This window comes from Equus quagga, chromosome 2, assembly GCF_021613505.1.
Source record: "Equus quagga isolate Etosha38 chromosome 2, UCLA_HA_Equagga_1.0, whole genome shotgun sequence".
In the NCBI taxonomy this organism is placed as follows: Eukaryota; Metazoa; Chordata; class Mammalia; order Perissodactyla; family Equidae; genus Equus; species Equus quagga.
In genome coordinates, this window is record NC_060268.1 from 148,873,897 (window position 1) to 148,891,202 (window position 17,306).

At 45.8% G+C, this 17,306-nt stretch overlaps 1 protein-coding gene across 1 annotated transcript; it reads left to right on the plus strand.

Annotated features, from left to right (window-relative positions):
- The first annotated feature begins 10,513 nt into the window (after positions 1-10,513).
- HHEX (hematopoietically expressed homeobox) lies at positions 10,514-16,455 on the plus strand. The gene is made up of 4 exons (XM_046649555.1): positions 10,514-11,012; positions 13,081-13,259; positions 13,476-13,526; positions 15,356-16,455. Exons 1-4 carry the CDS (start codon positions 10,652-10,654, stop codon positions 15,572-15,574), a joined length of 810 nt encoding a protein of 269 aa, XP_046505511.1. The 5' UTR covers positions 10,514-10,651; the 3' UTR covers positions 15,575-16,455.
- The last annotated feature ends 851 nt before the right edge of the window (positions 16,456-17,306 follow it).

Below are 17,306 nucleotides of genomic sequence, written 5' to 3' on the forward strand. Positions count from 1 at the left end.
GTGCAGAGTTCTGGGATTACAGTTTTCTTTCAGCACTTTAAAAGTGTCACTCCATTGTCTTCTGGTTTGCACAGTTTCCAACAAGAAGCCAGGTGTGTAATTCTTGTCTTTGTTCCTGTGCATTTAATGTCTTCTTTCTCTTGCTGTCTTTCAACATTTTCTGTGTAATTTTGGTTTTCAGTACTTGGATTAGTGTGCAGGCTAGGTTGGTGGAAGGCTTTTCTCAATGTTTCTGCTCCACTCCCAGCTTGCAGCCTTCCCTGCGTGCCTGAGCCCGAGGAAGGGTCTCTAAGCACAGTTTTGCCCTTCCGCCAGGCGAAACCTGCTGTTCCTGGATTCTTGGGGCTTGCTGGCCTACGAGTGGGGGCTGGTGAGGGTTTTCTGCTGTCTAGGTCCAGCCTTTGTCCTAAGCAGGCCCTGTGTCCTGGGTCACGGAGGAGCTGGGCTTTCTCAGTGATCCTGTCTCTCACTGAGTAGCCAAGCTCTGCCCGTATCTCTGGCAGGTTCTTTGCAGGAGAGAATTTCCTGCCTCTCCTCTAGGAGGAGAGTTTTGCTTTGGCTTTTTTACCTTTATCTCAGTCACGGTGGTCTTCACCTGTTCCCTGGGAGCCACAAGATTTGCTGCCCTTCTCCGCACGGCTTTTGTCTATAAGGAAGAAAGGTATGGGCAGAGCTTCATGCCTTCTGGCAGTGGTGGCCGCTCCCTTTTCCAGGCCTGCCTCATGGATAGAGGTTTTGGTTTCCTGCCTGGCCTCCTGCCTTTCTCCAGCACCTGGGAAAGTCTGTGGAGAAGACCCTGCTAGTGGGTGCAAATTCCCATTGAGCCTGCAGCTCCTAGGGATCCTGTACTTTATGCTAGCTCATGTGAAGCCTTTGACAACTTGTTAAGAATTTTAGCTGAATTCATCGCACCCCCTTGCATGGCATCTGATGTCTCCCCTTCCAGCTCTGCCACAGGTCAGCTACTGCTCATCCCTGTCTCTGTTTGGGAAGGAAGGCCTGTCTTTCTTCCGAGGGCTTGGCTACCCTGAGACCTTGGCTCTCTGAGAGGTTCAAGGAAAGTTAGGATTGTGTAGTTTATCCAGTTTTTTCTTGTTAGTGTGGAAACAATGTTCTTTGCAATTTGTTTACGTCCTAGGCGGACATGGAATCAGTATAGCCTCCAATTAACATTTTCTAACTTGTTAGAAAAACAGTGGGAATGATTTAAAGAGAGATTTTCTTTTCAACTGTGTGCCTATTTTGTTCCTATTTTACTCTTCTTCAACAGAATTGTTAATATGTTTACTTACCATTTCTTCTAGCCCCTTGCCAGTCAAAAGTCTTTCCCAGTCTTTATGGTCACCTTCCACGCCTTCAAAGACACTTCCCCAATGTGTATCTCAAAAGACCAAGAAAATAAGAATTCGATCTGACATCTTGTTGCGTTTAACTCAGCATCTTTATTCAAGAGCTTTCATCTTGAAGGACGCTTCAAACCTGGCTGCTCTGCCTTGGCTTGGCGAACGCTCTGACAAAGGGGGTGGCTTTCGTTCAGCAGGAGCATCAGTAGCAGATCTCACCGGGGACATTTTCCCCCAAAGAAGAAGAGAAAGAAGAGAAACTGGTAAAATCATTTCAAAGATATCCGATTAAAAATATTATTTTAAATGGCTGTTGTTACTTTCTCACTGAATTACAGAACACTTTGTTGGTTGGATAATTCAAAATTAGGATAGTAAAAACAAAATCAAGCTACCCTCTTAGAATCACTCTGATTTTTTCTTTTTATCGATGAGAATAGACCGTGAACTGCTAAACTTAACAAGCTTTTCTTGAATGTTTTATAAAGGCAAATAATGGGCCTGTTTCTTATACTTTTGTATGAAAAGGTATCTATGACATTTAAGATAAAATATTGGATAATTAAAATACAATTGAAATATTTTTAATATATGGAGTTTGAAATAACAAGGCAATTATAAGAATTTTTCAAGTAAAAGGTGGTAGAAATCAAATTTATTTTAAACATGGTGCTAACTGGTTAGTAATTTTGCATACACTGTATCTACTTCTGTATGCGCTTAATTGCCTGATCATAATAGACAATATATACTTGCGTATACATTGGATTTAATAAAATAACTTTGCTCTCTTATTTTTTTTTCTTCTGTGGAGACTTCCTGTTTTTCACTGTAATACCCCAGATCACCCAGGAATGGGTGCATTCCCAGGGATAAAGCAATAGTTTTGGGCTTCTTGATTAAAAATAGTACTTGCACACGTTACCATTGCTTAGCCAATAGCAAGGCTTTATGGAACCACAGAAAGTTCTTGCTTAAGAATCATATCTAAGATTAAATCCTCGCTTTGCTATTTATTAGCTCTGTGCCTTTGGACAAGTTGTTTAAATTCTCTGGGTCTATTGCTTTATCTATAAAATGAATTATTATCTATCTGCTGGACTATCAAAATATAGCAAAAATTTCTTAGGCTTCCGCCCTTGGAGGCATAATAAGGTGGAAAATAATGAGCCTATAGTCATTTTGTGGCTGGTCTTGCATCAACTCTAAGGTTGGAACCCACGTGTGACATCCTTCGGCTCTACACCCACAGTCAGTGCTCCTGAAGACCACGAGAGAGAAGGGTCTCATAAACTCTAGCTCAGAGCCATGAGCCACCAGGTTTAGGAGATGCTGCTTTTCATCCTGACCCGTGTCATTTTCACAGCTGCTGCCGCCACAGCAACGCCACAGCAATCGCCACTATGATTGTTGCTCTTGTCTATATTCCTTGTCCTTGTTTCCTCTGAGAACTCTTAAATATTCTGATCCACACAGATGTTCACCTTATGACTCAGAAGAAGAGAATGGGCTCTTTCTCCCTAGAAACCCAGAAAGCCCCTTGTACTCACGGTTTTGCTTTTTAGCCTATATAATCCTGCTCTTTCTCCAGGCGGTGCTGGGGTGATACTCCGTGACCCATATTTGATGATGCTCACTTGCTGCCACGTATAGTGCTGGGTACTAGTGGGGAACAGGGACGACTAAGAGACAGCTCCTGCTCTTCAGAAACCACTAGCCCAGTGGTGTCCCCTCCAGTCTTGCGGACCATACCCTATTTCATTAAGTTCATTCCCCCAAATCAACCTGGGCACTCATCTTCTTCTCTTTTCCTCTTTTATGCTACTCCCACTTCAACCCTTCAATCCCTTTTCCCTCTGCTTCTCCCTTCCACATCTCAAACATGGCTTTTCTCTTTTTAGCTTGAGCGACGGAGTGGCTGGAGTTACCAATAATCAAGATGGGGAACCCAGAAAGAGGAACAAATCAGAACCATCCTTCCTAAACCAGCAGAGATTTAGGAAATGTCCAGCCCTGCTCCTGTTATCCATTTTTTGTTTTCCTTCAACATAAGCCACTTGCAACAGTATTTTATATAATTTATGAAGTTAAAAAAAATCAGTCAATCAAGATTGTTTGCCCTTCAACTTGGGAGCCGGAAAGATGGGCTAAACTAAGTTCTTCATAGCTCATTGTTTGCCGCTGGGCAAAATTTATTCTCCTCTCAGAAGGAAGTTGAGAACCTGTTGGGTCAGGCATGCTCCTAAAAATTTTGAAGGCAGTGGCACATTTAATCCTCACAGCTGTATGATACAGGCATGATTATTAACCTGTTTTTTTTAGGCTAAAGTGAAAAACACAGGCTGAGAAAGAGTAAACGCTTTGCCAAGGTCCTAGGGTTAGGAAGCGTCAGAGAAAGTTCCATGCTTTTAACCAGTGGTTAACATGCTGCACATATTTATGAATGTATGCAAACAGCGTACAAAAAGCCCAGACGCTAAGCACAGAAAAGGCAAGATTTGAGTGATGTCCATGTGATAGCTGGTTCGTCACTACACCAATAACTGACATAAGTGCAGAATCTTGAGTATTAGCTTCATTGAATTTTCCAGCTCTTGAATCTTCATGCTCTATGTGCATGTTAACTAAATTCCTTACAATAACAACAGCAGAAATCAGACAGTCTGGAGTTCATTGATTCACCAGTACGATTACAACAAAGCTCCTTGAGGCCAGGGACCTTGCCCTCTTCATCTTTATATTCCCTACAGTACAACAGACTTCAGGTAAGCTTCTAATTGAAAAACCTCCCTGTAATGAAAGATTCCCCAAATCCAGATGATGCGCATTTACTTCAAGCAATATTTACTAGAGCAATGCTCCATTATCGTAAAAAAATTAGGAGAGCACCTTGGTCTACTTCTCTTCCACCACTATTGTTGCAGTTGTATCATCATCATCGTCATATTACCATCATCATCATCATCACAGCAACTACCATTTATCAAGTGCTTACTGTATGCCAGTGATTTACATGCAACAACTCATTTAATCTTCACAGCAATACAATGAGAGAGGTTGGCCTGGTGGCGTAGTGGTTAAATTTGTATGCTCCTCTTTGGCAGCCAGGGGTTTGCTGGTTTGGATCCCAGGCATAGACCTACACACCGCTCATCAAGCCATGCTGTGGTGCATCCCACATACAAAATAGAGGAAGATAGGCAATAGATGTTAGCTGAGGGCCAATCTTCCTCGCCAGAAAAAAAAGTAAAAGAAAAAAGACATTATTACAATCCCTACGCTACTTTTGAGGAAACTGGAGCTCAAAATGGTTAAGAAACTTATCAAAGCTCGCAATAAAAATGGTGGAGCTGGAATTCAAAATCACATTTGACTCCATTCATTCACCCTTTCAAAAGTATCTATTGAGCACCTATACATTCCAGACACTGTTTCAGGAACTGGGTTCAAAATTCAAAAAGTATGAAAGGGTATGCAGCATAAAGCCACTTCTCATCTCATTCTTCCCCCAGCCCACGATTGTACCACCATCCATTTCTCCTCTAAGCAACCAATGTTACCAGTTTCTTGGGACCCATAACTTCAGGTGGGAATTTCCCTTTTAGGTCAAACCTTGGCATGATCAATTTTTCCCACCTCTCCAATTATCCCAGGCTTCTTTGATGAGCTGATTTTAAATAATTCAGTATTTCAAGCCCATTTCACAGCTCGGGAAAAAAAGTGCCCCTGGGAAGCCGGATTATGTTTATCCGAGATGAGGTCATTGCCAAGCAGGAGAGTGAGTTCTTCCTAGGTTGCTGCCTAAGAGTTTGGCTGCAAATCCACAAATTTGGATTATATGTCAAAATATCACTTCTGATATTATAACCCCTGTTAAAATTATTATAGGGTACATTACTGGCTTTCATCCTTTCGTCATTAAAGAAATTTACATAACAGCTTTATTGAGATATAATTCACACCACGTAATTCACCCATTTAAAGTTCTGAGTTTTTTTTAGCATATTCATAAAGTTGGGTAACCATCACCACAATAACTTTTAGAACATTTTCATTACCTCAAAAAGAGACTCTGTACCCATCAGTGTCACCCTCCATTTACCCCCAACTTCCTTAGCCCTAGGCAACCACTAATCTACCTTCCGTCTCTATAGATTTGCCTATTCTGGACATTTTATATAAATGGCATCGTTTAATAGGCGGTCTTTTGTGTCTGGCTTCTTTCACTTAGCAAAATTTTTTCAAAGTTCATCCATCTTCTAGCATGTGTCAGTACTTTCCCTTTTATTCCTTTAAATTCCTTTTTATTACCAAATAATGTTCCATTGCTTGGATGTACCACATTTGATTTATCCATTTATCAGTTGACGGACATTTGGGTTGTTTCCACTTTTTGGTTGTTACGAATAATTCTGCTAAGGACACTTGTGTACAAGTTTTTGTGTGGACAATGTTTTCATTTCTTGGGTTTATACCCACGAGTGGAATTACTGGCTCATATGGTAACTTTATGTTTAACCTTTTCAGGAACTGCCAGGTTTTCCAAAGCAGCTGCTTCATTTTTCACTGCCACCAGCAATGTATGAGGGTTCTAAATTTCCATATCCTTACCAACATTTGTCTTTTTCTGTTTTGCTTTTTTTTTTTTTTAAATTATTATAGCTATCTTAGTGGGTGTGATGTGGTATCTTATTGTGGTTTTGATTTGCATTTCCCTGATGACTAATGATGTTGAACATCTCTTCATGTACTTATTGGTCATTTGTACATCTTCTTTGGAGAAATGTCTATTGAGAGCTTTTGTCCATTTAAAAAATTGGGTTCTCTTGTGTTACTATTATTGAGTTCTCGTGACTTTTTTAATTGAGAAAATAGATATCATAAGTGCCACCTAAAGCTGCACGGTCAGTAAAAGTCACCCACATTACGGCGCTATGTAAAGTACACGGTAGCACGCAAAACGTGGACATCGCTGCAGCGACGTCACGGTGACGACTGCCCCTGTGTTCCAGAGCTCTGATCCCATTCATGACACGGACGAGACAATTCTACTTGATTGTATCAGCATTTTCCAAGTTAGTAAAGCCCTAAAACACTAATTAGTTAGATTTTGTCAAATTTTAAAGAAAATTTTATTTGATATGTGATTTAATAACTGATATAGTCATTCCAGCAGTTGAAGAGAATAAAACTTTTAGTGTAAGTAAAAACAGAACCAAATCGTTATAATAAAATCCATTGATGCTTTCAAGCTATAGCTAACTTGAAGTTTTACCTCTATGTATATTTAGTTATTGAAAACAAGTTGCAAAAATTTTACCTAAGTTCCTACTAGATAAATTAGAGGTGAGAACCACCTTCTCTTCTTACAAAGTTTGGTCTCACGCACAATAGCAGTGACTAAAATAAATGGTGCCAAATTTTTGCAGACAGTCTTGTTTAATTCAGAATATAATTAAAATCTCATGTAGCTTTATTGGTTTTAGTATCCAGCAGAGAAAAAATATTGAAACTCCAAGAGATTTTGAATTAAATAGCTACAACAGTTTTGCTTTATTAGCTCTGACTGTGTGAAAAAAAATTATAAGGACAACTTTGGAAAAATCTAGTTCTTTTAGAGCCCCAAATGACTTTTAAAACAATAAAACAAACTATAAAACCTACACAAGTGATATTAAAAATTATGTAGTTCAATAAATGTGACATTCACAAATGTGGTTGTAATTTTTTTTTTTTAACTATAGCAAAATGAACACGGATCTGACGTTTGGATTTAGAAGAGGTAAGTGTTACACAGCTTAACAGAATTAAGTGCTTCAGTTTGCAGGGGAGGATTATGTAGCTGAGTTGAAATGTTACACATTGCAATGCTTTTAAGATCTCCATCCACCTCACAGGGTCTGTGGCTGAATCAAAGAGAAGGATGATGCTTCTTTTTCCTGTAGTAATGATTTTTTCTCTAGCATTCTAATATCTACTTTTGGAAAGTTGTACATTTAGATCTTTTTGGCTGGTGGCTGAGCCCTGCACAGCATAAACTATAAACCTACTCTTTTTGAAGATGGAGAATGAAGGCTGGCTAGTGATTTACTGTAAAGGCACTAAATGAATTGGAGTAATCATCTCAATTTCTCATTAGGTGGAAGGGGTCGGAAAAAGTAGAAAAACACAGATGAGAAGAAACATTTTGTGCAAAAATAATCATCACAGTTATCTGCTTAGTTCCCTGAGGTCCCAATCTTTGAAGACCCAAACATAACTTTTGAAGGCACCTTTGAGCTTCAGATAATAACTCTTTCTTTGTCCCCAAATCCTGCCCCTGTCCTTGGTACACAGAAGAGCACACTTTACTTTCATAGTCTCCCGGCCCCTGCCTGAATTCTCCGTCAGGCCACGTGATGAGGATTATGATCAGTGCAGAGGGCACAACATCGGACCAGACCACAGAGGGACCATCAATTTGCAACAGCCCTGCACAGATGGTGTCCAGGGGCAAGGCACTACCTGAACTCGTATGCAGACTTAATAATTAAAATAATTTTTACCTTAAAAAAATGAGACGGAGCTTTTATTTTCTAACATATAAAATCACACTTATTTTTTTAAGTTTTTACATTGAAAAATTTCAAACCTGTAGAGAAGGTGAAAGTAGTATGATGAATATCTGTATACTCTTCCCTTAAATTCACCAATGAATAAAATTCTAATTTGGTTCATCTCCCTCTTTATACAAACATGCGTGTGTGCCCATGTATATATATGTATGTATGTGTGTGTACTGAACTATTTAAAAGTAAGTTGCAGATATCATGACCCTTCACCCTTAAATACTTTAGCTTGCACCTCCCAAGAATAAGGATATTTTACCCACAATATCAATATCACACCTAACACAATGAACATTAATTTAATAATGCCATCTAACATACAATTCATATTCAGTTTTTGCCCTATTCTCTCATAAAATGTCTTTTATAGTTTTTTTTTTTTTAATCCAGAATCCAATCAATTGGGGTGATACAATGGAACCTGCGAAAATCCACATCCCCAACCAAACTCAACAGTTTTGGTGTCCACTGATGGTTTTTTCTTGAACGAATTACTACATTTTCTGATTCTATCAATCTTTCAACATTTGTTAGCTGGCATTCTTCCAGCTGTACCACCCACCATCCCTTTCTCTCTCTAAGTACCACTATGGACAGTAATACTACGCACTGTTATAATGCATAATGTGTTTTTGACGCTTAAATCACCCCAAATTTGGCTAGGGGAAGACCCTCCAAGGCAGTTCCTGTTTTCTTTCCGTGCTTTCTGGCACAAGATGCCTCCAGCTACTTTGTACTTTTCCCACCCCAGACCTCAGCCACTTCTTGAAGGATCTACTTATACTATGAATAGGTCATGCATCCAGAAGGTCCAGTTCTCCAAATACTCACAAAGTATACAGCACATTCTCTCTCCAGCTCCACCTCTCTCTTCACAGACGGCCAATGCTATTAATTTTTTCATGGATCCTTCCAGAGATAGCTTATATAACAGAGAAAGGCACAGCTAAATATTCCTACCCTCTCCCAATATTTTAAGTCAAAGGATAGCATATTACACTCGCTGTTTGTCTGTGCTTGTAGCTGTTGTCTGTCAGCAGATTCTGAAAGATGCCTATGACTCCAGCCCAAAAAGATTAGGAACCTTTAGGTTAAGTTCCAAATGTTTCAGATGAGAAAAGCTCAAGGAAGGTGATCTGACCAAAGCTGCACTGACAAAACTCACATGCCATTCGCTGGACTTGGCTATTTGCCCCTCTCTAGGCTTGTCGACAACTACTCATTTTTCAAACATCGCTTCTGTGTGGAGTCCTTTCCCTTCCTGAAAACCTCCCCTCCCCCAAGTAGGTGTTGTCCCCTCGTTATAAGGTTTCAGATCATGATGCACTTCTCCTTCCTAGCGCATACATAAGTCACTGTATTAAAATTTGTTTCCTGTCTCCGTGAGGACAGGAACTACATCTGTCTCGTTCACTGCTGGTACACAGTAGTTGCTCAACAAAAATGTGCGGAGTCAAACTCGAACTCAGGCCGTCTGGCTTCCAGTCCACTCTTCTTCCTACTACGGTCTCACCGCAGTCGGAGAAATAGTTCCAAGACGTAAATAAAAAAATCTCCTCTGTAGAAAAAGCCGGGAAGTCTTTTCATTTCCACGATTAATGGAGGACCTTAGCAGAAACCGCTCACCGCGAGGTGTGACAACCGCAGGAGGGCGTCAATCAAGAAAGTGCCCCCTTGCCCCGCAGGCGAGTGGAGCTGCACAGAGCCGAGGCCACACTGGGTAGCGTCAGGGCTTCAATAGAAAACACGTGCAAAACGGGAAAGCGGGGCTGCGCGCAGCTGCAACTCCCAGGACCCGGGACAGGGGACCTGGAGGAGTCCCCATCGGGTCTGAGATTACATGGCTTCTGCCTAGCGCCGTAGGATCCAGGTCTTCCCTTGATTCTTGCCCGAAGCGGCTTCTGCCAGCGTCCCCAGGGAAGTGGCCGAGTCTGGGGGCCCACAAATGAAATGGGCTGGAGCAGCCGGGAGTCTGGAGCACCTGAAATCTAGTCGTCCTTACCCCACTGGGACGCGGCCCAGAGCCGTGGATCTCTCCCCTTGGAGCTGCCCCGGGAACCCAGGGCACCCTCTCTCGCTAGGAGCTCGGGGACGCCCCGGGCAACAGCCAGTGCCACCGTTACTCCAGGGAGCTCGCCGGCCACGGAGGGTACTCTCAGGCCTGCGAAGGCGCGGCCCTGCCAGTGGCCTCCACGCCTGCCAGGTCCGATCCAGCTGCCCCTTGCCTGGGGCCGGCCGCCGCCCCCGGGCCCGGGCCTTGGACCAGCGCCCCGAGTGTCGGCAGAGACGCCTCCCCGCTGGGGCGAGGGCCGCTGGAGTCCGCCTCCCTGGCCGCTGCTTTCCTCGCGCCTCTTCCGACGGACGCGGCCCTGGGCTTCCTTCGAGGGCGTCCCGAGCCAGGGTGCCTGGAGCCCCGCGCGACGGCGGCGGCCCGGCCCCGGGGCGCGGGGTCCTCCGAGGCCTGGAGAGAACGCGTCCCAGGGGCGGGGAGCTCGGCCGGCGGGGGCGGGCCAAGGGTGGGGGCGGAGGCGGCTCCCGGGGCTCCGCGCCATTGGCCGCAGGGCCCGGCGGCAGGAAGGGGCCAGCGAGCGCGGCCCCACCCCGCGGCCGGCAGAGCCTATCGCCGGGAGCGCGGAGCGCGGATAAATGTAGCGCCGCGGCGCGGCCGGCAGCTCTCCGAGGGCCGGAGCGCGCGGAGCCATGCAGTACCCACACCCCGGGCCGGCGGCGGGCGCCGTGGGGGTGCCGCTGTACGCGCCCACGCCGCTGCTGCAGCCCGCGCACCCGACGCCCTTCTACATCGAGGACATCCTGGGCCGCGGGCCCGCCGCCCCCAGCCCCGCGCCCACGCTGCCGTCCCCCAACTCCTCCTTCACCAGCCTCGTGTCCTCCTACCGGACCCCGGTGTACGAGCCCACGCCGATCCACCCAGCCTTCTCGCACCACTCGGCCGCCGCGCTGGCCGCCGCCTACGGACCCGGCGGCTTCGGGGGCCCTCTCTACCCCTTCCCGCGGACGGTGAACGACTACACGCACGCCCTGCTCCGCCACGACCCCCTGGGTAAGGCGGCCGGGGTCATGGCGGGGCCGAGCCGGGGCGGCGGCGAGGAAGGCGCCACCCGGCAGGTGGCAGCGCCCAGGCGGCGGCGGGGGCGGAGGGGAGGCAATAGAAAGTTGCGGCAAAAGCGCTTGAAAAGCGGCTCTCGGGCGCGCGCGGGGCCAGGAGGCGCGGGCCCCGGCGGCGCGCGGCCGGCGCTGACCGCACGGTGACTCAGATTGGTTTCCCTACACCTTGCAGGCGTCGGGGCGCGCGGGCCCGGGCGAGACCTCGGGGCTGGCGGCCGAAGGCGGTCCTGGGGCGCGCGTGTCGCCCAGGGTGGGGCCCCCTTCGCTGGAGGGACGGGGAAGGGAGTGCCAAGGCGCCCGGGCCGGGCCCTGCGGGGCAGGGAGAGCTGCCGGCCCGGCGGGTTAAGGGGCTGGACCTGGTTCAACAAGCTTGTGCAGTGAAAGAGCCTGACCCTTTCCGTTCATACAGGAAATCTTGAGTTCTCGATAGGAGTAAATCTGGTTTCAGAAGCTGTTAAGTGTTTTCCTGGCTGCATGAAGCAGACCCTTCCCCCGGAGTAGTGCACGCTGCTGATTATTTTATCGACATCCTCAATACAGACAAATTCAGGAAACACTCGACTTCTGATAGCCGGGATCCGTTTTTCTGATATTGTTCATTTCCTCTGTGTGGGATGTGACTTTATGGCAGCTAAAATAACCGGTTGCTTCCTTTTTTTTTTTTTTTTTTGGGGCTTTTTTTCCCCCTTTTGAGCCCTGCCGTAAGAAAAATCTCGAAAAAAAAAAAAAAAAAAAACAATGCCAGCTTTCAAAGCGTTTAGGGGCAGGCCTGCAGACCCACTGAAGGACAGACGGACCGACGCGTCTTTGGAGTAGGAAGCGCAGCGCGGACTCGCTGGGCATATAGAATTTTCAGGACTTGTCCCCCTCAGTGTTGTCCCACTCAGTGCTTGGCCTAAGAAGTAAGCCACCCGTGATTGGCGCTCGGGGTGACCCTTGGCGCCCCCCCGCATCTGAAGCCCCCGGGTAAATAAGGAAACGGGGCTCCTGGCCTTGGACGACCAGGGTTTTAAATCGACTTCGTTATTTGTCTCTTCTGTAGGGACTCTGGAGACAAGTAACATTTTAATTAACATTTTAATGCCATCATTATTATGGTGCGGCCTCTAGGTCAGTCCTCCGCCCTCTTTCTCATCGTTAGAGAGACTTGGAGCGGATTATATTTTTGTTCTTTTTAAAACAGTTGTTGGATTGTAGTTTTGCTTCCAGCCTTCAGGGTTTGGTGGGCGGCCCGGCGTGGCACTGTCCTCCCGCTGCGGCCGGCGCGGGACCCTCCGCCGGGCCGGGCGCGGGGTGAGCGTTTTCACAGCGCGCGCCCTGGGTTTCCTTGGGTTACTGCTGGGACTGCGCAGGAGGAAGCAAAGGGTTTTTCGAGATAGACCAACAGGAAACACATTGACGGAAATGTTGCCATAGCCCACGGGGTGGCTTTAACTGGCGGCCCTCGCAGGCCGGGTGTGAAATCAGAGGAGGCCGCGGCGCCCTCGAGCCAGGATTGGAAGCTCCCCGCGCCGCCTAAGGCCGGCGCCCGGGCCCCGGGGCTCCGCGCGCAGCCAGGCTCCGCCGCCGGCCTGGGTAGCGGAAAGTGCGGGTCACCAAGGGAGAGGACCTAGAGGTGGAAAAAGTTGTGTATAAATTCGAGAGCGATTTAGGTTAAAGAGGGCCCTGGTATTTTAAGCTCAGCCTATAGTGGATGTTCCTTTGGAGATCAAAAGATTTGTATGTTTGTGTCTAGCTATGGATATGATGGTTGGGGTGTGCGTGTGTGTACGCGAGTGTACAAGGGTAGTCTATGCGTATGCAGTGTAGGTGTGTGACGTCGGGTATTTCTGTGTCTCTGGGCCTGTGTGTGTATTGGTGGGAGCGTGTTGGGGTCATGTGTCGGTGGGTGTATGTGAACATGTCTGGTTGGATGTCCTCCTGCGTCCCCTCCCCCTCTTTGTTCACCCCCTGGGCCAGGGCGCTCCAGGACCTTCACTAATCCCTGCTCTTGCTGCCCGCAGGCAAACCCCTGCTCTGGAGCCCCTTCTTGCAGAGGCCTCTGCATAAAAGGAAAGGCGGCCAGGTGAGGTTCTCCAACGACCAGACCATCGAGCTGGAGAAGAAGTTCGAGACCCAGAAATACCTCTCCCCACCCGAGAGGAAGCGTCTGGCCAAGATGCTGCAGCTTAGCGAGAGACAGGTGAGCGCACCCGCGGACCCGGAACAGGCTCCTGGGGAGGGGGTCGCGGGGCGGAAGAAAGTCGTGGAGCCACGGTGCGCCTTGGGCGCGTCGCGCCGCGCTGTCCAACACCTGGAGTGCTGGGCTGTGTGGCAGCCCGGGATCCGCTTCCCCCCTCCTCCCCAGGTCCCTGGGATTCTGGGCTTGTGGCAAGTTTTCTTTCTCTCTTTCCTGTAGGTCAAAACCTGGTTCCAGAATCGACGCGCTAAGTGGAGAAGACTAAAACAGGTATGGACATGGTTTTGTTTCTATGGAAATAAATATTTTTATCATGTTATCTCAATGCGAGGCCTGTTATAGGTTGTATGCAAAAGTCATTTGAGAGTCTATTTAACCTCTTCACCTTGATTAAAAAGGCAAATAGTCCTGCTGAAATTCAGGATGAGTTGCTCAGGCGGCAGTAATGCTAAAAGCACCTAATGCAGTTCCTATATCAATTATGCTTGGGTTTTCACACACTGGCTAGTAAAACTCCCGGCTAATTGTTTTATAAACCCCATATGTTGTTTATCTAATTAACGCAGGAAAGATAAAGTAATTGACAGTAAATGACTTAAGCAGTTATCTTTGGGAGAAAATTGTTTCTTTTATTTACACAGCCATAATAAAACCAGGCAGAGCTCAAGGGTAAATATAAGGAAATAAACACCTTTAGGTCTTGTTTGCACTGTTTTTAAAGAAGAATTAAATATCAAAGAGTTTAAAAATTATTTTTCCTCTAATGCCAGCTCATAAAATGAATATAAAAACATGTAAGAGAATATCCAAGCCTGTTTGGAAAGTAGCTTCAATTTTCTAACAGTCTTTCTTCCAATGACCTTGTTACGCAATAAGCGATAAAAAGTAAAGGGTAATTCAGTTTTTAAAGAAGCTGTATTGACTTAAAGCTAAAGATTTGTTTTTGATGTCCTAGTCTGGATATCTTCTCCAGAGTTATCTGACAATTGCTGAATTGTTCATTTGCCATTGTATATACAGTTTATAATAAATAAAATATTTTTGAAATAATAATACGAGTAGGGAAATTGGAAGCACTGTGCGTTTTCAAATTTAGTGATCATAACTTTTTCATTAAAAACAAGATGGTGTCACAGAGAACCTTTTGAAACAGAAAATAAAATTCCCATAATTTCATTATTCTAATATAATTTAAAAATTTTCAGATTCCCTTTCAGTCTCTGATCTTGCACATCTATTTGCTAAATACTTGCAAGCCTGGTGAATTTATTACTCTACTCTTACTTAAAAAAAAAACTTTAGCAGTATACCACAATATTTCTATATAGTGTTTATGTCCGTTTTAGTCAGACATAGGATTAAAAGTTCCCTAATGTACTTCATTCTCAGGCAAAGGCTTGACTGCAGTTTTCCAAGGACTTTTAAAATAGTGGTTCCTATGTAAGATGGGAATATTTTCTAGAGATTTCCCCCAGATTTTAAGTAAATTGTTGGTAGTTTTCTCCCTTTTCAGTTGGCAACATTCTTCCAGTTCTGCATTTTTTTTCTTTTGCCGTGATTTTGTAACTTGGTACTCATATTTATGTGTATATGTTTATAAACTTACTCCAGAAAATCAATGAAAAAGCATTCGATCTAATCATTTTGAAACTTTATCCTTAATTCACTATTTAGCATTAATATTTTTTAAGTGTCTAGAAGACCCTGTTAATTGGCAAGGTTTAAATACTGAAGAATGAAGACTATATCTGTAGTGATCTGCTTTCTTTTTCCCCCTAAACTTTTAAGACTCTGGAGACCATGGGTCTGGGCTGGAGCTAAGTGTCCATTTGACATAATACATTTACAGTTATATTTGTGACTGGTTTTTCTTATCTGGCAAGAGTATAATTTTTCTCTGATAAGACAGGAACTTTACTTCTGCCAGAGTGAGAAAGAAGCACAAGTGTATATTTTCTGAATAAAAACATGATGGTTGAAAGCAACTAATAAACAAAAAGTTACAAAGATAGTAGAGGATGCAAAGACGTTTTAATTTGTCTCTCCCCTCTCCATATTTCCTGATCCTGCCAATCTCCATTTTCATCCTCTTCATTCAGGAGAACCCTCAAAGCAATAAAAAAGAAGAACTGGAAAGTTTGGACAATGCCTGCGACCAGAGGCAAGACTTGCCCAGTGAACAGAATGAAGGTGCTTTGGATAGCTCTCAATGCCCGCCCTCCCCTCGCTCCCAGGAAGACCTTGAATCAGAGATTTCAGAGGATTCCGATCAGGAAGTGGACATCGAGGGTGATAAAGGCTATTTTAATGCTGGATGATGACCGCCAAAGTTGGCACGTTCAGAAAACTGGACTTGGGAATAACATTTGCTACAGAAAATCTCCATAGATGAACTGGAAAACCATATGAGAAAGGGAATCAATTTTCTGCTATTCTGGAAACCGAAAATATTTGGTGCACTGGCTAAATAACAAACTCACATTGAAAGCTGAATTTTGACTTAAAAAATAGTTTATGTACTGATTTTAGGTTGTATGATAAAGGGACGCCGCTGATTAAATTCACCCCCCTTTTTAAAAAAGCAAATTGTTTTTCTATTTATAAAAAGTAATTGTGAACTTTCTTGTTAAAATTTTAAGTTATAACTTTAAAGATTTTAATAGAATCTTTTTGAATGACTTTTCTATAATCTGTATCTACATCCCACTTAGGGGAAAAGCAAAGGGGCACCCCAAATCCAGAGCTATGCCTTGGAACGGGGACCCACATTTCATGCAGCCTTGGAAAATTTTAAAAGGCAACATTCTTTTATATTACATTCTTATACTGCTGCCTTAAATCCAAACCCTTCTCGGAGCTCTTGTCTTGGGATGTGCGGGTTCTTTTTGTCCGAGAGATCAAGTTGATAATCTTACATGCTTGTTGTGCACTGTCACTTAGTACCTGTTTGACCAAGGTGTTAAGTACAGTCCAATTCAAGCAGGGAAACTGACTCATCGGTGACTAAAATTAAGCACAGATGAACTAGAAGTAGCAGGTTAATTAAATGTAAGTAGATTGTAGATATTGTGTTTATCAAACAGTGTTTATAATGTGTATATATATAATTGTTCACTGTAAAAAACATGGCCAAAATGTTTTTTTTTTTTTTGAATGAGTAACTTGTCTATAAAATAAATCCGTCGGTGGGACGAACGACCTCGTCGGAACTCTCATTCTTTGATTAAAACAAACCCACAGCTTTGCTTCCAGCGCCTCGGGGCGCCTGGCGGGGTGTCTCGCTGGGGCTCCTGCAGCGGAGGCCCTGGGAGCGCGGTTCCGAGCGGCTGCCGGCGGGCTCGCACGTGGATGGGGGATTCGGGCCTTTCCGGGCGTTTGCCGCGGGCCGGGCGTGTGCGCGTCGGGGCGGCGGGGATGGCTCCCGCCCGCGGACCCCGCGCCAGGTAGGTTCCAGACCCGGGCGCGCCGGGCGGCGGGAAGAGCACCGTGGAGCGCGCGGCCGCCCGAGCGCCATCGATCCACCTCGGCTGGCCCGGGCCGCCGGCCTTGACCGGCGTGAGTCAACACTGCGTCAGCCCTGGGCGGCCGAGCCCGGGGCGGGGGGGTGGGGGGGGGGGGGGGGGGGGGGGGTCCGTTTAGGGGGATGGGGGACCTGGCCGGGAGGAGCCGGGAATTAGCTTGCACTAAGACTGGGGGGGGGGGGGGGGGTCTCACGCTTCAGCTAGTTTCAGACTAACCTGCAGAGCTTGTTGAAGCTCAATGCCGGGCCCATCCCCAGAATTTCTGATTTGGTCGGTTTGCGGTGGGAGAAGGAATCTGTACTCTAACAAGAGCTCAGGTGATGTCACAGCTGCTGGTGGTGTACCACGCTTTGAGAACCACTGTTCTAAGGTGCTCCTTGTGTGGAAGAAGCAGGTGGGGCCGGCATTCCTCTCTCACCTGCTTCCCTCCTCCTGGTGCTCAGGAGGCAGGGAGCACTGAGAGGGAGGAAGGGGGAAGAAGAGGGAAGCTGGGCCTATGAAGTGGAGGGAGCAAGACTTTGATGGTTGA